This window comes from Acipenser ruthenus, chromosome 11 (genome assembly GCF_902713425.1).
Source record: "Acipenser ruthenus chromosome 11, fAciRut3.2 maternal haplotype, whole genome shotgun sequence".
Lineage (NCBI taxonomy): Eukaryota > Metazoa > Chordata > Actinopteri > Acipenseriformes > Acipenseridae > Acipenser > Acipenser ruthenus.
The window spans coordinates 39721750-39743369 of NC_081199.1; the positions used below are offsets into that span (position 1 = coordinate 39721750).

General features: G+C 42.9%; 1 protein-coding gene across 4 annotated transcripts; it reads right to left on the minus strand.

Moving 5' to 3' along the window:
- Positions 1 to 1284: 1284 nt before the first annotated feature.
- On the minus strand, positions 1285 to 20057 carry LOC117426600 (splicing factor 3B subunit 1). 4 transcript variants are annotated; one of them, XM_034044344.3, is made up of 25 exons: positions 19947 to 20056; positions 18580 to 18761; positions 18097 to 18198; positions 17633 to 17747; positions 14157 to 14236; positions 13349 to 13552; positions 12799 to 13054; positions 12348 to 12560; positions 11779 to 11900; positions 11206 to 11403; positions 10609 to 10710; positions 10083 to 10262; positions 9665 to 9751; positions 9254 to 9524; positions 8183 to 8328; positions 7736 to 7882; positions 7114 to 7239; positions 6402 to 6623; positions 5735 to 5917; positions 5447 to 5558; positions 5049 to 5169; positions 4266 to 4397; positions 3120 to 3392; positions 2535 to 2751; positions 1285 to 2151 (listed from the first exon to the last, which is right to left on the minus strand). In XM_034044344.3, the coding sequence occupies exons 1-25, from the start codon at positions 20050 to 20052 to the stop codon at positions 1993 to 1995; spliced, it is 4056 nt and encodes a 1351-aa protein (XP_033900235.2). In that variant the 5' UTR covers positions 20053 to 20056; the 3' UTR covers positions 1285 to 1992. The 4 variants fall into 4 exon arrangements, 3 of the variants coding, with proteins under 3 accessions (XP_033900235.2, XP_033900237.1, XP_033900239.2); XM_034044346.3 differs by lacking the exons at positions 17633 to 17747; positions 18097 to 18198; positions 18580 to 18761; positions 19947 to 20056 and adding an exon at positions 14650 to 17559; XR_004548144.2 differs by lacking the exons at positions 1285 to 2151; positions 2535 to 2751; positions 3120 to 3392; ... (14 more) ...; positions 12348 to 12560; positions 12799 to 13054 and adding an exon at positions 14650 to 14706 and having other exon boundaries at positions 13493 to 13552; positions 19947 to 20057.
- Positions 20058 to 21620: the final 1563 nt, after the last annotated feature.

Below are 21620 nucleotides of genomic sequence, written 5' to 3' on the forward strand. Positions count from 1 at the left end.
CCAGCCCAGCTGGGAAACTCATACTGTGCAGTTAAGAGCTCTCCTTCCCCCTATCAATTCTGTATTCAAACATTTACAATCAGCACCTCACAACATGAATGTGCAAAGAAACCCTGTTTTAAATACAGCACTTTTCACAATGTGCCTGTGTAACGGGAGGACCTGCTGCTGCAGTCTTCAAAACTACAGTAGTGACTGGACTCTGCAATAAAACTGATGATGGGACTCATTTAAATGATGGCAATTGAGGGCTAGCACCTGGAACAACAGAGAAGAGTCAGCAAACCTGAACACTATATACAGGCATTGTTCAGACAATAGAAGTGGGTCAAACTGTTTCTTTAGAGCTGGTTAAATTTTTTTTTTTTTTTTTATCAAGTGATACAAGTTATGGAAGAATGTAACCTTAAACTTGCAAGTATTTCACAATGCCTTGTTTTGACCTCTTCCTCTTTTCTGCAAACACATTGGGGATGAATGATATCCAGCAGTGTGGAGTAGTGGTTAGGGCTCTGGACTCTGGACTCTTGACTGGAGGGTCGTGGGTTCAATCCCCAGTGGGGGACACTGCTGTTGTACCCTTGAGCAAGGTACTTTACCTAGATTGCTCCAGTAAAAACCCAACTGTATAAATGGGTAATTGTATGTAAAATAATGTGATATCTGTATAATGTGAAATAATGTATAATGTGATATCTTGTAACAATTGTAAGTCGCCCTGGATAAGGGCGTCTGCTAAGAAATAAATAATAATAATAAGAAGAAATAAGACAAATACCTCTAACTATGAAACTTTATAACATGTCTACACATTTAGTTTGAGGAATAATAATTAAGCCAAGAAAGTCATTTTTAGCTGGTGCATGCCCAGCATCTGATCCTTGTGTTACTTACTATAGCCAGTCCTAACTCCAGTTACAAGAGCTGCATTTGGTTGACTGGTCAGTTGGTAAGTGTGGGGTTCAGGTGCTGTTCATCCCAACGGGAAGCAAACAGATACTACAACTAGTGTGGGTCAGACCAGGGAAGCTTCCCCTTTTAGCCACACATGTAACCCAAGACAGAAAAGCATTAAAAACAACGGGTCCAGGTGTGTGTAACCCTTGTGGTCCCAGGAGTAGGCTGCACTGACAAAGCAGGTGATTGGGGTGGTGTCTACAGAATGGAGTCACTAAAGTGCACAGGGGTTTGAGGAGAGTTGTAATGGAGGAGGGAATGAAAGGGACTGTAGCTGTGTGTCATGAATGTTAGTTCATGCAAAGAAAAAACAAAAAAAAACACAAGTTTAATTTTATACACAAATGTTTATTCTGTCAAATAAAGAAACATCCCATTAGCTCAAGAAATGGAATATTAACCTTGATAAAAAAAACAGATTTGCTCCACAGAACATTACATTTTTTTTTTTTTTTTTTTAATTTAAGTACTTCGTTGCCTCTACTGAGCTTGACTGACTTCACATTGCTTGCACGCTCTTCACTGTTTCTGTTAAAAATGTGTATCTGCTCCCACTACAGGCTCCAAGCGTTTTTGTTTTTATAACAATTATGTTTTACATGCTTGGTTGCTGTAGTTTTTTTTTTTTTTGTGACACCGTTACGCAAGCATTATGCCGTGTACACAGTAACAGTACAACAACCAAAACACACATTTTTATAAATCCTGTTAAACAAAACAATTCATCTGTGACTAGAGGTACTTTATATCTTAATGTAATACGGGTTTTCCTTTAAATAAAGATGCTGCAATGCAACAGATTTAACTGCAGATTTTAAAATTTGCAGGACCTGCATGTTTTCTGCAGCATCGCAACACAACCCCTACATAAAGAAAGTCGCTGCAAACGGAGCGCTTTGATAGGCTAGTGATGATTTACAACAGCCTTCAATCATCTACTGATAACTGGTCTGTCACCCGAAACAGGTTCAAAGCAGAAAAAAGGAGTCTGGAATCCTGGGGGTGTGTAATAAAAAACAAGGTGTTTTGTGGAGGTTACAAGGAGTACTCTAGCTCGTAGCGGACAAAGGGGTTCTTCTCGTCGTTGTACACGCGGGGGTAGTGTGCGATCAGAGCATCCTGGGAGCCGATGTAGATGGAGTTGTAGATCTTCCAGTAAACATCCCTCACCTTCCTCGCTGGGTGGAACAAGCCCTGAGAATCAGAGGTGAAGTCTGTGTTATTGCACACAGGTCTATATCTTCAAGCATCTCTTCAATATCATTCACCTCAAAACCTTAATAAACCTTTTTTATATAGTGTAAACATTTTCTAAATGTAGTACAGCTCAAAACATGAAAAGCCAGCAACCACAAATCCCAAGCTACATGAAAGTCCTGTAAATTTGCAGTGTGTTCACTATTAAACAAGGCATATTCACAACACTTAATGCAAAACATCGCACCCCCTCCTCCTCCAGATGTAATAAGGTATTCTTAGGTAGGGAAAAGAACGCATTTTAAATTTACAAATGATTAAAATAGTTGAAATAGTCCTCAGTCTATACCCACAAACTGCATAGATGTTCTTCTCCATACCTGTAGGCAGTACTGCAGCATGCGGCAGGGCCCGATGGCGACACGCAGCCCCTCCAGTGCCCCCATGACAGCCTGGATGACGTGGGGCGAGGTCTCGAACACGTTGGGCCAGACGTAGTTGAGCAGGTGATTGAGGGAGTCCTCACAGCCAAACCCGTACACACCCAGAGACATGTGCTGCACCACCGCACTGGCTGTCTGCCTGTGCACCAGGTCTCTGTGGAGAAAAAGAGGAGAGGAACACATATGTTACTTCAGTTAGCCACACACAACTTAAGTATACAAGATTCAGTTCAATATATTTTCTGCACCGAAAAGTGTTTGTAACAATCTCCTGCACCCCCCCACCACCAGTCATAAACATTTAGAATCATTCCTAAGTTTAACAGCTGCCAAAGATATGCAGGTCAGTTATCATAAAAAAAGTAACAGCACTTCCCATGATGGCTTTAACTGGGGACAAATTTCCCAATATGTTACAGGTATGAACAACTACTGTGTCTCTCCTCTAATCACCCATTGCTGGTGAATCCTTTAGTTAAGGAAAGAGATGCTACACTGCATACAACACAACCTCCTCCTCACCTGTCCATGAGCGCGTCCTCCAGCAGTGGCGTGACTGCGTAGATGTAGTCCTTGCCCATCTCCCCGATGTACTCAAAGAGGAAGGAGAGGGACTTGAGCACGCCGTTCTGCACATTGAGCTCAGGCACGCGGTACTCGTTCATGAGCGCCGGCAGCACGGTGAAGGGGGAGCATGTCTCTGCCACGATAGCGATGGCCACGGTGGTGCACACGCGGTTCTGTCGCTCCTGGACCTTCAGGTTATTGAGCAGAGTGGCCAGCACGTCGTGAGGGCTGCAGAGAGACAGAGACAGAGACAGAGAGACACACACAGGTTAGAATAGCCAGGATAGTGCATCAGATAAATAATGCAAAACGTCTCAGTGGAAACCCAGAATAAATTGACTAGATTACATTGAAACGTACTCATTAAAAGAACTATTACAGTGTAAATCTTTGGATTGAATACATGGTGTGTAACCACTGCTGTCTGCTGCTGGTCATGTTACCAGGACACCCTGGTAAAGGAAGCCTCAGGTGTTTATTTAAAATGCACCAGCTCTACTCCATCTGGGACAATACGCAAGGAATGGCTGGACCTTAACAGTAAGTAGAGGGGTTTCAAAAAATACAGCTTACACGTCCTCACTGTTTAAACATATCTGTAACTTATCTTTTCATTAACATCCCAACAATTTTCTACACTTATAACTAAAGTGTTTCAAAGCTCTCTTCAAAAAAGTCAGCTCTAGTGCACCGACAGTGTAAGGATTATTGCCCACACATTTTAAAACAGGTAACACAACAAGACCGATCCATGATGTGGCATGGAACAGAAAAGCCAGAGTACTTTTTTTTTTTTTTAAATAACTTTTCCTGCAGCGATTTAGAGGACAGATCTCAAACCCCAGTGCACTAGTGCAGCCATTTTGAAAACAGACTGTAAAGTTGTAAGTGTAAAAAGTTGTCAAGAGGTTAACAATGAAAGGTTACTTAAAACAGCTGTAGCAACATGTGGGGACAAGTAACGCTACATTTTTTCAAAACCCCGCAACTTACAGCAGCACAGTTGTTTAAAATGCAGATCCACTGGTCTGAAGCAGCTACACCACCAAGCAAAGACCAGACCCAGTTTAAATGAAGTGAAAAGAGCAGGGCTGGACTCACCCGATGGCCTTGGCGATGTAGCCGAAGGTGTTGACAGTGGCTCTCCTGATGGCTTTCTTGTGAGCCTTCAACAGCTCCAGCAGCTCAAAGCAAATCCTCATCCACTCCCTGGCTGAGACATACTCAGCTCCCCTGTAACGCACACACTGGGTTAGACACAGGAAACAAACAGACAGTGTGTACACAGTGCCACCATAAATCAGAACCTCAACCAGTGACAGAAGCACAAACTAGGGACTAAAAAGGAAAATCTATATAATTATGTTATTGCACAATATGGATGGTTGATTGATAGCTAGCTAAACTAGTTCTACACTGTATGCTCTTCATATAGCCTACACAATGTACGTCTTGTGCACTTTATGTACAGCGCGCATTATATATATATATATATATATATATATATATATATATATAGATATATATATATATAGAGATTATATATATATATATTATATATATATATATATGACACAATTATATCCACTTCACTGTTTTTAGTAAGTTTGTATCTTTAATAATTGATCTGGTAAAAACCATATTGTTATATTGAAGTTAGAAACTATTTATTAAATTTGTATTTATTTGCCATCAATGCATGCCTAGGGACAAAATCGAGAGAAATCATCCATTAGGATAAATCAAGTATACAGTGGATCTTGTGTTATGTTCATGACATTAATGTTCTAATTGTAGTCAGACAGGCAGTGTGCTCTAGCAGCAGCTGTGAGGATCGAGTCCCTTTGCAGCAGAACAAAGTCTCCCCCCTCGCCCTATTCTCACCTGTCAGCAATTCGCCCGACCAGGTCGATGCAGTTCTCCTGGACCTTCTCGTGCCTGTTCTTCAGGATGGGCGTCAGTCTGGGCAGCAGGTCCTTGATCGGGGGAGTCATTTTGTGCATACCTTTAGAAAAACAGGATTGATTTGCAGGTTAACAGAAGCAAGAGTGGAAACTAAACACGCATACACGACTGAACACAAACAGAGTGAAACTTGTTTTTACTGCTCGATATACATCAACAAACTAACCCTAGATTTGTCTCGATAATCTTTCAGGGCTTTCTGTTAATATACACCACAAATGTCAGAACTTTTATTGGACTAAAGACTATTTTGGTTTTGTCTGTCGTAAGTGTTACAGAAGGGGTACACAAGTGTAAGCAAGAAAAGGGTAACATACCGATAACGTTTACAATGGCCTTGAGCGCCCCAAGAATGCTCCCCAGCACTTCGGGGTACTCCTCTCCCAGGTACTCGTACAGCACCACACCCAAGTGACCCATCAGCTTTTCCTGGAAGGAGAATAATAAAAAAAATAATAAATAAAAAGAAAAAGTCAGTACACAGCTTACAAAAAACACACACTAGAAAACACTTAGCATCCTACAGCGGATTAAAAATCGATGGAAATGGATATTACTATTATTTATTTAGCAGATGTCTGTCGGTACAGCCGGACACAACTTACCTCCTGGCAGGTCTTCATGACGACGGCGGTTCTGGAAATGAGGTCCGCGGCTTGCTGGCGCACTTTGGCGGACTTATTGTTGAGACGCCACAGGACGGTACCGCAAATCTGGGGCAGGTAGGGCTTTACACGCTTCCCAAGCGCGTTCACCACTGTGCCAAAGCCGTTCAGCATCACAGAGTCCTGCAGAGACGAGGAGTGTAAGCAGGACGCTTCATGAACTCCTGGGACACCCCACATCACCCAGCACCTTTAATAACCATCCCCCCCCAAGCAGCGTAATCCATGATACTGCAGGGTTCATGATCACATGAGATATCTTCCACGACTAAATACACATCCTACTACTAGATGTTTCAGGCATTATTTAACAATATCTATTGCATAAACATTCTTTCGAAAAAAGACAAGGTATTCACTCTCATCTTGATGTAGCGTGCCACCAAGGGATGTAAATAAGACTCCTGCTTAGCAGTTTGATCCATTCCAGGTGTCTTCTTGCCATCATCAGTTAAATCACCAGCAGCTTTACTCAGTACCTGCCCATCACTACCTCCATGCAGCTTTTTCAGTACTCTATGAGCTGCTCCCATGACTTCTGGCCAATGCCTCCCTAGATGACACTGTCCCTCCCCATCCCTCTCCACTCCCTCCCAGTCCCCCTCACCTCAGTAGTCTGCTCCTGGAAGGCGTACAGGATGCCATCGATAAGCTGCTCCTCCAGTTTGTGGTCTATGTCAGCAGCCCCAAGGTTGCCCATGATCTTCTCGATGGTCTCCATCACCATCTTGCGGTACTGCTCCGCCTCGTCCTTTAGGTCGTCCACGATGCGAGAGATGATCTCCGCAGCGCCCACCTTGTTAGCCAGCTCCACCGTGGTGTCTACCAGCTGGAGAGGGGAGAGGACAGGACAGGAGAAGTGTTACAGCTATCCAGAAACACATGCTTTTCTTGCATGGTTATAGACAGCAGCTCTTCAGTTTGTATTTGTTTTGTGATGAGACACGGCAGAATCTAAGAAATACTTATTGGTGTCTTCTTGCTTTAAATTATACATTTTGCTAAATGCATGTATTATATTGAGAGTATATTATGAACATGCACGGTTTCAGGTTTACACTTTTTTTGCTTCTTGCTTTTGAAGAGTCAAGTGCTTTCAATGCATCAATTGTTGTCCGGTATTCGATTAGGAAATAGGTTGCCGACTGCAACTCTAGAGCACTAGAGCAAAGAACTCTGCAGTAGCCGATTGGGACCTTGATTTCTGCTGCCTTTGCTCGCTGTAATAAAATGTCCCTTTTGCATGCAAGCTGAAAGCTATTTATATCTGTCTGATGAAATGCCATTATGGGGAAACCAGAGCTTTTAGTGGTACATACCTGTCTGTAATTCCTCCTGTCCAGCGCCATCCTGTGCTGCCAAAAGTGTTTGAAGAAGGCCGGCAGGATCTCTGTCTTGATGTAATTTGCTTCCACACCGTCTGTGCCACAGCACTGCTTCACCACCTGCAGAAAGGAAAGGGTCAGTCAAGTAACACCATCCCTAGTTGAACTGTAGCAATGCTTTTCGGGGGAGTAGTGAGCAAACCATCACTACTTGGTCAGCCATCTCAATACTGTCTGCATAAGCCCAACTAAGAGCATCTAGTAAACTCTTCAAAACAGGAGGTATAAATCGTGTATAAGAACTCCAACAGTAAGGGGTTTCCAAAATTGTATTACATTTTGCAGTCTTCATTTTTATCATTTATAATACATTAAGGCATAGTGTCTGTGTCTTAACAGAAATCTGTTTGTACAGTTTAAGCAAAATCAAGCTTTGTTTCATAGTCCTCTTACCCAAGCTGCACAAGATGGCATCTCCTATAATAACGAGACGCTCTGCACACAACTCGATGTTTATAAATACTGTGGGGCCAATCTTCGTTCAAATCAGGGGTCGCTACTAATAGATAATAGCAGTTTGGGGTGACCACCACTCCTCACACCCTCCCTCTCTCACCTTGAGCACAATCTTCTTCATCTCCTCATCGGGAGACTGGAACTCTCTGATGAGGATCAGCATCACCTCCCTGGTGTAGTAGTTGGCATACTCAGCGTCCATCAGGGGGATCAGGTAGCCGATCGCCTTCAGGAAAGCAGCCAGACCCTGGAGGGGAGAAAACAGCAATCAGTGACCTTCAACAACGCAACAAATCCTCCCAGCAAAACACATTCAAAAATCCCACGAAGCTGTGGCTTCATAGACTCTACTAGTCCAAGATTGATGCCTGTGTATTTCTTAAATATATATAATTTCAGGTTACATATTGATGGCATCACTTTACGTCTAAATTAATGAAGCAATAATCCCTCAATACAAAACACCAGAAAAGATCTTCAAGAAATGTGTGACCTCGAGGTTTTGTTCAGATTTAGTTTAATTGAAGTGTTGAGTGTGGATGCTCACCTTGCCTCTGTGCTGCCGAATACCCTTCCACAGGGGCTTGAGCACGGAGTCGAAGGACTCGATACCGTAGGGGGTGGCTGCCTCAGCCAGGGCAGCGATAGCCAGAGCACTGATAGTGCGCACCTTCTGCTGCTCGTCCACCAGACCTGAAACAAAAGCAGGGTGAGCGCCACTCACAAGACACAACAAGACAGTGCAATAAAACTGAATATAAACTCATCCACCAGACCTGAAACAAGGTTAGCATTAGAAACAATGTAAATACATTTAACCCTTTGCAATCCTATGTCGGTCCGATCCGATGTCAAAAAGTCGTAAAGCACAAGTCTCTAGTTTTTTCTCCGGAAAAAGACCTATTCAATGGCTGAATGAGACCGATAGGAGCCGAGGAAAAAAAAAAAAAGGGGCGGATCTGAGCAATACACATAGCCCCGGCACCACAGAGATAACACGGCCATAAACTAACCAAGCTAGCTGTTTCCGCATCCAGCGCTCGAAGAATATCACGGACATTTGCAGAGCTTTTTGAGATGTTACAGTAATAAGACACGCTGAATAAATGGACTGCTAAGGGTTAAAACAGAAATGGCATCTTTAAAAAGTATGCAAGTGGCTTTAGCACAGGACTGAAGTTTCACCAGTTCAAGTAGAGACGTTTAATTTCAAACACCCAAAACTTCAGGATTAAAAATGTTTACATTTAACATTAGGAATTTTTGCTACTAATCAGAAAAGGCATCATAAACATCCCTCTATATAAGTGCCGTTACTTGTTTATGATGTACAACAAACAAGATCTGGAAAGAAATCTGAATCCATGTTGAAAATAACAGTGAACTCCCTTGAACTGTATATAAAATATAGTATAAACACCAAAGCAGACATCTCCATTAGACATGCATTTTTTTCAGAATATTAGATTGAACATTTGACCCTTGGAAAATGTTTGTTTTAACTCAACTATGCACATCTAACATCAAGGTTTGAACTCCCTTCTAAGCAGTCAGCAGTAACCAGTAAACTCCTATTACAATCAAGTGAGTGGACTCCACTGTACAGAGCTCTGCCTACCGTGCTCAATGATCTCCACCAGGCTCCTGAGATGGGGCAGGATGGCACAGCCCATGAGGATGGCGATCTGCTGCACGATCTTGATGCCAGTGTGCCTGGCCTGCCAGGACTTCTTGCTCTTGCACACGGCCTTGAGGAAGGGGAGCAGCGAGGGGATCCCCAGCGCCGAGGCCACCACAGCGAAGGCACGGGCCGTCGTGTTCCTCACATACTCATCCATGTTGTCAATGTCGGGGCGCATGGTAGAGATCATGGTGGCCAGACCAGCAGCCTGCAAAACACGAGTCAGTCAGTCTCCCTCTCTGCACATACCTACTGTACAGAGAGCCCGCAGAGCATCAGACAATACCGCACTGCTTCAGAATAGGAACTCTGTCAATATAGCACATTTCAGATGTTTCATGCACTCACCTTGGCCAAATTGGAGATGATTTCTCGGCCCTCCACTCTGGCATAGTAATCTTCATCAATCAACAAGGGTTCAATAACCACGAGAATCTGAAACACACAAGAGCATGGGGTTAAATTCAGGGCAGCATTGAAAATGACTGATCTACCCATGAAAAAAACATTGTGCTTCCTGTTTAATATACGTGATTAACCATTCACTTCTAACATATTTAACAAATTCCTTTATAATTTTTCAGGTTATTAAAACATTAGCCATTGCTGCATGGAGCTGTGAATCCAAAGCAGATACTGTGACGTCACTTATAACAAGTTGGCAATTTAAATATCAAATACACTTTGGAAAACCCAGAGACATATAAAAACAGGAGGTCTTGTCTTTTTAAACCCCAGAACGAGCTCCTGCGTCGGGGCTCCTTACCTTGTGCACATAGGGCCGGACCAGGTCGTCCAGCTTGTACAGGATCCTGTCGATGACCTTCACCAGAAGATGGCGCTCCTGATCTTCCAGCGTGGGGGACATCAGCAGGGGCAGAATCTGATTGAAGAGTGGGCCAGCCCCAAATTCACGGGCTTTATCTGTGATCTGACGGAGCGCGGCCTGGAATTCAAACAGAGACAAGGTCAGAGCGGCGCAGGCAGTCAGTTAATGCGAATTCAAGTGAAAAATGGCAGTGCTGGAGAGTGGAGCATGAAGTATTTTTAGACTTGTGCTCATTATTATTGAGGTACACAGTGACGACAGTGCTCAGGAGTTAAGAATGGCGCATTTAGACTAGTGCTCATTATCAAGGTGCAGGAGATTCGAATGGCGTTGACTTGTGCTTATAATTAAGGTGCAGAGTGACAGTGCTTGAGAGCCAAGAACGTATTCAGACTTGTGCTTATTAAAATGTGCAGGGTTACACAGCAGGAAACCGAACAACTTTCTGTTGATTAATTCCTACCTTTCTCATTGGTGGAGTGCCGTTCTTGATTTTCAGCAGCAGTTTCATGATCTTCCGTTCTTTCTGCTCCTCTGGACTGAGAGTCGACTCATCCACCTCCACCTGGAATAAAACAAGCAAAAAAAAAATTAAAAACAGGGAGAAAACAAGCCTTTGGGGGGGGGGGGGGGCAGAGCAGAATTAACTGCACATACAAAACCTTTACACTGAAGAACACTTTAAAGCTATGCAAATGTGCATACTAAAAATATTCAAATGCTAAAAAACACGAAGATTAGTGCATTAAGAAAATAAAGCAAAAATAAATGAAACACCTTACTGTGAAAACCTAATAAGGGGTATTAAAGTTATTAAAAGTTGTCTTGTTGGCGCACAGGCAGATGCTCTGGTTCCCCTTTGAACTCACCTCCTCATTCCTTAGTTCGATACATTACTTCTAACGTTTGTCATCTGTACACAATAACAAGAAAACGTACAAACAGGAGGCTGTTTGGGCCCTCAACGCTTGTCTGGTAATAAGCCAATTGGGTTACAGAGCAGATCTTTGCTGCAGAGCACAATACACCCACTGGATGCTGTGCCTGCCCGTTCTCTTACCAGCAGCTTGTCGAAGTACTGGATGTCGTCTGGCTTGAGGAAGGGCAGGTTGCCGGAGGGCTGGTCGTTGATGGTCTTCATGGTGCGGTCCTCTGTCTGCATGTGGAACCCGGTCATTCCTCCCATGGGGGTGGGGGTGGCAGTGAGCTTGCGGGCCGGGGTGCGGATTGGAACGTAGCCCGCTGGAGGGGGCAGGACCTGGGGGGGGGGGGGGGGGGGGACATTATAGGATATAGTCCACCACAAATCTACATTTTTCCATTTAAAAAAAAATAAATAGTCTATAAAATAAAAACATGGATATCAGCTACTAAATCCATGAGGGTTTTTTGTCAGAGTTTCAGTTGCCGCTTACTAAATCCACATCACTGTTTCTAAAAGTTCCCCAATTCCTGAGAGTTTCCAAGTGAAGTTATGTTCTTATCGTTATTCTGTTACAGTTCTGATCTTTATTGTCTTAAGAGGTCAGACAGAACACAGTATTTTGTGGAGAAATCCCTTACTGGATGCAATGTTTTGATTGTCTGTGTTTCTAGATACTAAGACTGGGCAAGGCAGGGAGTGGCTGTGTACCTTGTACCCCTCAGGGAACATGGCATCGAGCTCATCGTCGGTGAGCGGACGGTTCCTCTCGTCTATCTCACGTTCCCAGCGCCAGGCCTGCAGCTGCTCGGGAGTCATGCTCATCAGGTGACCTGCAAGGGGGGGAATTAATTAAAATGTGCTTTACATATGTATCTATATAAAATGTACTGTATATTATTTTTCAAAACAAATGTGGGTGGAATGTTAGTTTAAACACTTAGAACTATGTCTAAACATTCATAGAATTTTCTATAACTGTGCAAGGCTATCCCTTTAATATTCAGAATTTATTCAGTCTATTCCATAATACATATTCACCTTTGTGTTGTACACTTGGTATTGTAAGCATTGATATTTGTGTAATTTATTTTAAACGAAGTTCTTGTTATGGGCTATCTGGATAGTTGCCAGCCTATACTATATTCAAAATGTGTAGGATTATAAAGTTTTATGGTTTTGGAAATTAAATGGAATTTCACACCTCTAGTGAAATGACAGACACCACGTACATGGAGCAGAATCAGACTTGTGCATGTGTGTATGTGAGCTGTGTTTACCTGGCGTGGGAGTGGCCATATTCATGGCAGGGGTTCCTATGGGGGTCTTTCCCGGGGTGAGCAGGGGGGTGGAGGAGCCCATCTGGCTGGCTGGGGTCTCGTCCCAGCGCGACTTCCTCTTGCTGGCCCCTGGGGTGGGAGTCTCTTCCACAGAGTCACCACCACGGTCCGTACGGGGGGTCTCAGCCCAGCCGCTGCCGTGGCCAGGGGTCTCTGAAGAACAAGAATACAAACAGTCAGCACAGTCTACCTCCGACATAGAGAGAGAGATAGATAGATAGAGATAGGGAGAAACCTGATCATTTAGTAGACATTAACACTATGGAAGAGTCCTTATGAAACCCTTAGTTTCGGCAAACTCATTTACAGCTAATCCCTGTAGCGCAGCAATACAAATACCTAACTGTTACAAAATCTACACAATTGTTTCTTCTGCGGCTCCCAGACTGACCTCTCTCTGTCTTGGGTGTCTCATCCCAGCGGTTTTTGCGCACGCTAGAGGTGGCTCCCCCGTGGCCTGGTGTGACGTGGCCAGGTGTGTCTCCTCTGCCGGGCGTGGCAGCTCCTGCAGGGGTGTGGCTGGGGGTGGGGTCCCACATGCGGGAGCTGGGGGTGGCTCCAGGGGTCTCACTGCCCTTTGCCCGGCCGGGGGTCTCATCCCAGCGGCTCTCGGAGGGTGTGTGTCCCGGTGTGTGTCCTGGAGTTTGCTTAAAAGAATAAAATAATTGAAAACTATGTTAGAAAAAAATAATAATTTGACACATACCTAATTATTGTCAATTCAAGATCAAGACTGCTTGTGGGCTGTGCCATGTGTACTCTGATGTTTTTCCTATGCGAGAATGTGATCAGTAAATCTTTTGAATGCCAAAACGAACAAAGACCAGTTGGCACTTAGCCCAGCCCCAAAAGCAAAAAACAAAGCCTTTGTTCAAACTGGTTATGAGCCGAGGTTTCTTTATCTCGTCTATGCAAGTGAAATGTTATTGCTGCCCCTGTACCTCTGAGGTGACGTCTGCCTGGTCCCAGCTGGACACCTTCTTGGGCGTGGTGCTGGCACTGTTGGGGGTCTGGTCCGCAGTCTGGTCCCACCGGCGCTTGCGTTTTGCAGCTGCGGCAGCGGCAGCCTGGGACGCAGCAGAGCCGTTCACCACCTTCAGCTCCCCTGCCTTCGCCTTCTCCGCCATCTGCTGACGGATCTCTTTCTGCAAAAGAAAAGAACAAAAAAAATGACATTTGTCAATCACACACTTGCAGTTCTCTAAACTAAGCCAGCCCAAGGCAAAACAGTGACATTCTTCCTGCAGGATTTTTTACAGGTTCATTTTAGATGTCTATTACTGCTAGCATCTCCGAGTGCGACCCATTTTCTACAATTGGTTGATTTGAAGGAGATTTTACAGATGGACAGACTGCCTATGAACAAGATAAGGCGGCCATGCTTACATTGCTTTGTAAACATGTATACAAACTGCACTAAAATGCACATTTGAAACATTTGTATCTATTGCTATAATGTTAGATTCTGTCAAGTATATTTAGGATTAAATGTATATTGGTAATGTTTAACTAAATTCCATCAGAGTGCTGTCACTATGATACACTACAACACTGTCGATGGGACGACATGCGTACCACATTTGTGTACAGTCACGACTTAAAAGGAATTATTAACTTTATACTGCACACTCCCTACTGTAGAAGACAACAGCTGACCCCATAGTGGACATATATATTTGACAATTGTTAAATATTAGCTAAAACTCAAAACGATTATAGATCTTCACAGAAGCGTGTTGCTGAACTCACCTCTTCCTTTGTGAGGTGCTGCTCACGCATGACGTCCATGTACGTTCTGGCATGGAGTTTGGGATCTGGGGTTTTCCCTCCTGTGGGAAAGAGCAGCAACAAAACACGAGAAGCTTAGTACTGCCACACCTCACAACGCAAAAAAACACACACCACACAGTCAATACACAAGACTAATTAGCCTGCTTCACTCTTAAATGGCATTCACTAAGCAAGTTCTCTAGTGTTTTTTTTTTTTTTTAAATAGAAATTTACAAACTGACATGACTTACAGAAATTTAGTCATTTTCAATTTGGAGAAAAATAAAATAAAACCACAACAGACAACCAAATGTAATGTCTTTTTCATTCCTCTCTTTTACATAAAACATTTCTCTCTTCAATTAATAAATGCAGATACAATTGCAATGCTGAAGATTACAAGAGGAGATAAACAGAGGAAAGAGTCATCATTGGTGCTGGGGTCCTGGGCTGAGCTCTCCAGAATACGTACACTTTCTGTGCCTGGTGTCCATCTGCAGTGTCTGACTTCAACCGGCAGAATAGAAGCCTAGAAAATTCTCTTTACCATTAGTAACACTTTGGAAAGGGTTTGAACTTAAACACACAGCATACCTCCTGGTAATGTAACTTAAGCAAAAAACAACAAAGTCTTCCTTCAGTCATCCACACCCAGCTATATTGAGGGATTCTTTATAGTCTAACGTTTAATGTAATCTGTTGTCAAGCAGCATCGATACTAAATCCCCAAATCTTAACCTCGGTAATCTGCCTCTGTAAATGATGGGGATGATTTATCGTATTTTATTTTGTTATGATCAATATATTGCATGTGCGAACTTAAGACTTTAAAATATATTTCTAATTGTTATTTTGTTTGTTTAAAAATAGCAAAGGCGTGGTTCCTATTAAACAAGGGTTTCACTGCAACGTGAAGACGACATAGGGCAGGAAAATCGTTTCACTAAACAAAGTCACGTTAAAGATGTTAATATACTACGGCCATACTGAGCCCCAAAACAGGGCTATGAAATCAGGCCTTGATGCACACAGTATTTATTTGCTGAGCTTTTAAGCAGATTGTAAAGGCATTAAAACTAAGGTGTCATTGATGTGCAGGTTAATATAAAATTTTAGTCTATAAAAAATTATTTTTTTATATTATATTCAATGCACAGGGACTCACTTGCCACTAGCACATGCCTACACCATCACTTATGCTACAGAAGAGGCGGTTAGAAAGGTGGCTGCTTGAATAGCTGCTGTGGCTACAGAAACTCTTGATCCCCTCCCCACTCGTGTCTTTAAACCATGCCACTTTGACCCGTGGCCCCTGACAAATTGGGATAGTACTTCCTTTGGACACAATCTTTTTGTGTTCACCATAACCTACACAGGATGTGTTGAGCTGCAACCTTAAGAATGCAGACAGGACTGGCATAGCAGTACTGCTGTAGGAGAGAAATTAAGGACAGTTAGTATGGGCCTGTGGAATCGTGGCACAATTGTTTGTATTACAGTTTTTTGTTTTTATTACAGAAAAGAAAGAGATCAGATACTCTATATGACCCTGTATACCTCTGAGCTACATGCAGGCTCCTGAACTCCTAACCCGGGCACTGTGGACTGCTCCCTACCCCCTAGCACGAGAGGGGCTCATACTGGAGCCTCGAAACTGCCAGGGGTGTGCTCAACTCCAGAACAGCTTTATTCAGGGAGGCAAAAGCCTGTCCCATAACATTCTTAATTAACTGTATTACAACTCTATAGAAACAGCTACATCCTCCAAAGTCCACACTAATGGGAGAAGAGCATTTCAAAAGGTCTGGTAACAGCTTTACATGCAAAAATGTATACCAATAATAAAATGTGGTCATGTTATTCATTCTTTACTCCTTTGAGCATTTAGGTTTCTTTGTAAGCACCTGGCTAATTCTTGTAGTCTAGCCGAATTTAAGATGCACAATCTATGTCTTCAAATTTACAGCATCAAAACAAGCCACCCCTCTCGCTGGTTCACAAGCTACATTTCCAAATATTTTAAATGGACTTCATTCTCTTTACATTGTACACTTTTGAAGTCATCCGATGAGAAGCCTTGAGCGTACTGGAAAGCACTGAACCAAAGGGAAGCTTTTCCCCTCCATGAATAATAAAAGCCCTGGAGACACACACACACAGAACAGTTCTTTGGCCGTCTAAAAAGCAGACTTCAGTGATGAAGTAGAGAACAGACCCTGCCCTGTTAAACTACCTTCTGTCTCATCCCCCTCAGTCTCATTGTAAAGATGCAACTACCTTTCTTCACTAAACCAGTGTTTCCCCAATTCCAGTGTAGATAACCAAGTTTGGGACCCACTGCGATAAACTATCTTCTACAATCAGACTCCTTTCCTATAAACCTGTCCCTCCATTCCCAGTCACCAAGCTTTGAGCCAAGGATCAAGATTAAGAGTCACTTGGCTGCACTCTTACTAATCTAGCAGGGACACTTCTTCATAGCTGAGATATTATAGATGTATTCTTGGAAATAGATTAGCTATTTCAATGCAATCTCAGAGAGTGTCGAGATTTTAAACTGGCATTACACTAAAATGGTATATGCTCTATCTACTGCACCCTGCCTGTCAAGAACCTGCAAAGTACAGGGAATAATTTACTTCAGGTTCATACTCCGAAAGGGGCCTCAAGGCTCTTGAACTCCAAACACTGGTGTTTCCTCAATTCCACAGACAAATTACAATGTAAAAAATAAATAAATAAGAAGGAAAAAATCAAACAATTTTCTGCACAGAAACTTTGCCTACATTCCAATACCCGAGACAATTAAACTCTTAATTTCAGCTGTGCATCAAGCCAATCCTGATCTCAAATGCACTTCAATTAGGTGCACAGGTATGTATATGAACAGCAGTGTGGTTAAAGGCAAGTTGTCCAAGTTTCAACCTCCTGAAGTATTCACCAGCACTGGAGTGACAAATGTTAAACACTTGCCCAAAAATCCTCTTGAGCTCAGTTTTCTGCCCCATATATTGGTCGCAGAATTAGTAACACTTGGGGAAGATAGGGTGGCAAGTAAATTATTCCCTGTACAGATTAACAGAAATCTTGGTCAATTGGAAACCCAGTTCAATAAACACTGCCTTGGACAACATTTTTAAAAATGTACACTTGAAACAGGTAAAGCATTGGAAACAAACCCGTTAACCCTTCAAACAGCTCAGAAGTGCTTTTCACAGCCTGGATCACACCTATTTGTATAAACCCCAGTCAGAAAAAAATCCAAACCCATTCTGCAATTGCACTACCTGCCTGTGCTAGCAGTTTACTGTTTAACAGTCCTCTCTATCGTCGCTGTGTATACGATGCAGGCTGTGTTGAGCTCAGGGAGGTGTTCAGGGTTAAAGACTAGACCAACGGATGGACAGACGCTGTACAGTCCACGGGAGTGGAAGGCTGCGAGGGGGTGAATTTACCGTCTGCAAAGGGGTCGAGTCGCTCGGGAGAGATGATCATTTGCCGCCGGCGACCTTTGTACTCGTCCTCCCGCTCGGCGATCTTCTGGGGACGGTGCTCCGCAAACGGATCATACTGCGGGAGGGAGCGACAGTCAGCGAAATGAAGGCACTGCATTACACAACAAGCCTCAGCAATTGTGCATTGATTCCAACATCCCCCTTTTACGTTTTTGCTGTCTTTTTTACCTATACCTTTCCAAATCCAGGACAATGGTTCTTGAATCCCAATCCACCTCACCCCTAAACAAATTCAAAATATCATTCAGATTTATTTATATATTTATTTTTTTTAAAAACACATTTTTCTGCTAGACTGTTGGTGTCTTGTGGATGAGCCACATCAGATACCATCAAGCTACATGCGAGTGACTGATGTGTCGCCTACGGGATAAGCAGTGTGAAAGGGGGTGGTGAACACTTACTTGCTCTGCTGACTGTGGGATATCGTTGAGCAGTGCCACAGGAGCGTGGTACCCAGGCTTCTTCTGCCCCAGCAAGCTGGTGGAGGAGTCTTCCTCGTCATCCTGTTCCAAGAGAAAAACAAGTTTAACACATCGTCTTCAATCACAGCAATCTGAACCAGCAGAAACATCTGTACCTCACAGCTTACAAAGCACTGACGAGGCATTTGTCTGTGTGAATTACCTATACCGTCACAGAGCCGTCATTTTATGCCGTCACTGAACCGGCTTGGTATGTATATAATAAGGCATGGAATCGATTGAAAAATCGATTTTTGATTTAATCGTAGCAGCCCTACTCAGTAGCGGCACTTGAGTGTGAAAGGGGATTTAGACTAATTAAACTGCATAGGGTAAAACCTCTCAAGCCTGAATAGATTGAACTTTGTGGGTAGCTATATACCTTTCACAAGGAACAACATTTTTACAGAGAAAGCCACTTACATCTTCCTGCTCATTGGCGGCGATGGAGGTGACATAGCCGGCGAAGCGGCTGTCGCTGCCCCCGTAGATCTCCTGGTCGTAGTAGCCAGTGGAGTCGAGTCCCACTCCTCCATCTCCTTCCTCAGAGCCCTCCAGAAGAGCTGCCTTCTTCTCCTGTATCTCAAGGATCTGAGCCTCAATGTCTGACAGCAGCAGCAGAACAAGAGGAAACAGACACGTTACTCCCATTAAAAAGGCTAAATCAAAATCTGTGTATGTAATTCCAAGTCGATCACATTTTTCATAAGTATTTTCTACAAAACTGACCTACAATGCACAAGTCATATGCATTTAAAAAGACAAATCACAGTAATTCAAACTAAGGCTGTAAAGGTATAGATAAAATAAATAAATTAATACATAAAAAAACGGCAAAGTACCATTTTATTAAACTTCTAACCTAACTTGAATTGAGACTTCTTATACTATTTACAGTATCTTGATTCTTTGTAAGCCGCCGTCATAGAACACTGTTTAAACAGTCCAATACAATGACCAATTCAAAGTAGATTTCAGTGTTTATGCACGAAAATTGCAGGTTACCCAAGTGTGCAGCATGCAGTACACACATCACCAGCCCCGCGCTCAAAATTTTAAACTATTCGAACTCGCAAAGGAAATAACAAAAAACTTTGCAGCGCATCTCCCATACACAAGATACTAACCCGCAGTAAAGTTACAGTGCAATAAATATGAACAGGTTCACAGGACGCGTTGCGTGCAGCTCCTTCATGAACACGGGTGCGCCATTTTCTATTGGATTAACTACTGCATGCAAACGCATGTCTCCAGTGTAATAATAACATTGCCGGTTGCCATTATGAACAAAACCTTGCACATAAAAAGCGATAACAACAAAATAAAACGCTTACAAATATTTTAATTTAACAAAACAATATCTCTAAACTTAAATGAAAGTTAACAGATAAGCGCATATTATGTATTGTATTACTGTATTACATAGAAATGAAAACACGTCACTGAACACAAGTGCCATCTATGTAGATAATGCGTTGAATGAGGTTATACTTAATCATGCACCCTGCGATTAACAACACAATACGGTATATTTCAAAACATCATTCGTCTTTTAATGCATTTTTATAATTTCTCGTTCACTGCGGAGAAGCAGCTAAACTGAAGACGCCATTATCTGCCTCACTGTGCAACAAACAAAACACGGCGACGTCTTTCCAAAACCGTGTTAAAATAAATAAATAAAACAGACAAGTATCAACGAGGCTTTAATCCTAAACTCCGCAGCCATATTCTAAATCACCACTCCCCCTCCAGTTTCAAATTAACGTATTTGTTGTCGTTTTCTCTACCTTCGTGTGTCTTGGCGATCTTCGCCATTTTGTTCAGCAGTGAATCTATCCGGAAAGCCACGCTCCAACGACTTCCGCTTTGTCGGAGTGAGCCAAGTGTGCGCATGCGGGGTAATGAGGAGGCGTTTAAGTGAGGAGGGGAGGGGCTTGTGCGCTTACTTTGATTGACAATAAACAACAATACTTTGAACTTTAGATACCCACAGAACTCATAAAGCCTGTATTGAGCTGGGTCCTGACTGGAATGAACCAGCAAATAGAAATATATAGCCATTGTGTTTCTGTAGTGGTTTCCAGATACCTGTTTTTGGACAAGTTAGTCCAATAGAAGTCAAATTAACTCTGCACTGCAGGATTGTCGATACCACCTGCAATGATGTAATGTAACCGATTTAATTGTTTTAAATATACAAATATTTTCTGAGCTAAAGAATAAAGTAACACTATATTTACAATATCTGACACAATAGTATTAGTGAGAAATAAGCTTGAACTGTATGTCATACCAGGTTGGAATGGGGAGTGGAGAATGGGACCACTTGATCGCACTGCAATAGAAAACATGATATTTTCAGTCAGATACCCACTGTGGTTGTGGTTCTGCTCATATGGAGGTAGCACCTCACTTGAAAAGGTGAAATGTTTCCCTACTGCAATGACCTCCTCTTCACGTGCGTGCATGGAGCCAGTTGGTGCCTCTTATCCTGCCAGAATTCACAGGTAACCTTAGGACAAATTGCATCTGTTTCAGCTGTAATGTGGGTGCTAGGGTACCAGCATACAGCATTCCATTTGCCTTTCCTTACGCACAGGGGCTTGTCTCAATTTACCACTGATTTACTGACCATATTGACGTCACCCACTACAACCCCCTGGAACTAAAACAGCCCAGTGGAGACTAGATTATCCTGGGTTCACATGCCACCAGCATGGATCCAGTGAGAAGCTAGTTAGGTTAATAAAGCATGGCAAAGTGTAATAAAGCATGGTAAAGCACATACAAAAATATGGCAAATCATGGTACACTATGGTGAATGTGTAGTATAACCATGGGAAAAGCATGGAGGAAGGCTGCTGAATTACTGTGCACATTTAAAGTGGTAGAGTTTGATAAGGTCCCCTCAAAATAAGAGGCTGCTGCAATCCGGATTACCTGCTGTAGTACAATGCTCTTCATGCTCTAAAATAGCTGAGGCTGTACTGGCGGGGAATGGGTAGAATCAGCTCTGAAATCCAGGCGTACGCCTGGGTCCTGACAAAGTTTCCAATCATGGGTTCTAGCAACTTTAAATCAGCACTCAGGTCGTCCCTAATTGTGTAGCAAAACCACACTAGTAGGGAAAAACCTGTATTATTAAAGGAATTACTGTATAATATTACAGTACTATAATTATGACGTTGGTTGCCACGCTCTACCTCAATGAAGCACCAACCCCCCCTCCCAAATTTAGCCCTAACCTTTAGGGGGAAGAGGGAGAAGGTACGGGAGCCGGCTAAGGGTAACCCAATCGCGTGACTATATAAAGAAGGATAGGACAGTCAATCCCGAGCGTGAATACGTTAAAAGGACTGTTAAAGTACTCTACGGGCTCCAGAAATGCTCCGCTGTTTGCTAACTCCGCCCACTTGTGACATCATTTTCCTATCCTTCTATATAGTCCTAGCTGGACCCAA

Excerpts from the sequence above, each read along its gene's own strand:
- LOC117426600 (XM_034044344.3), bottom strand. The coding sequence starts at position 20,052 with ATGCGCACACTTGGCTCACTCCGACAAAGCGGAAGTCGTTGGAGCGTG. Across the intron at positions 12,561-12,798 it reads GACACCCAAGACAGAGAGAG|AGACCCCTGGCCACGGCAGC; the intron begins GTCAGTCTGGGA and ends CTTGTTCTTCAG. Across the intron at positions 3,393-4,265 it reads TACATCGCCAAGGCCATCGG|CCCTCACGACGTGCTGGCCA; the intron begins GTGAGTCCAGCC and ends GTCTCTCTGCAG.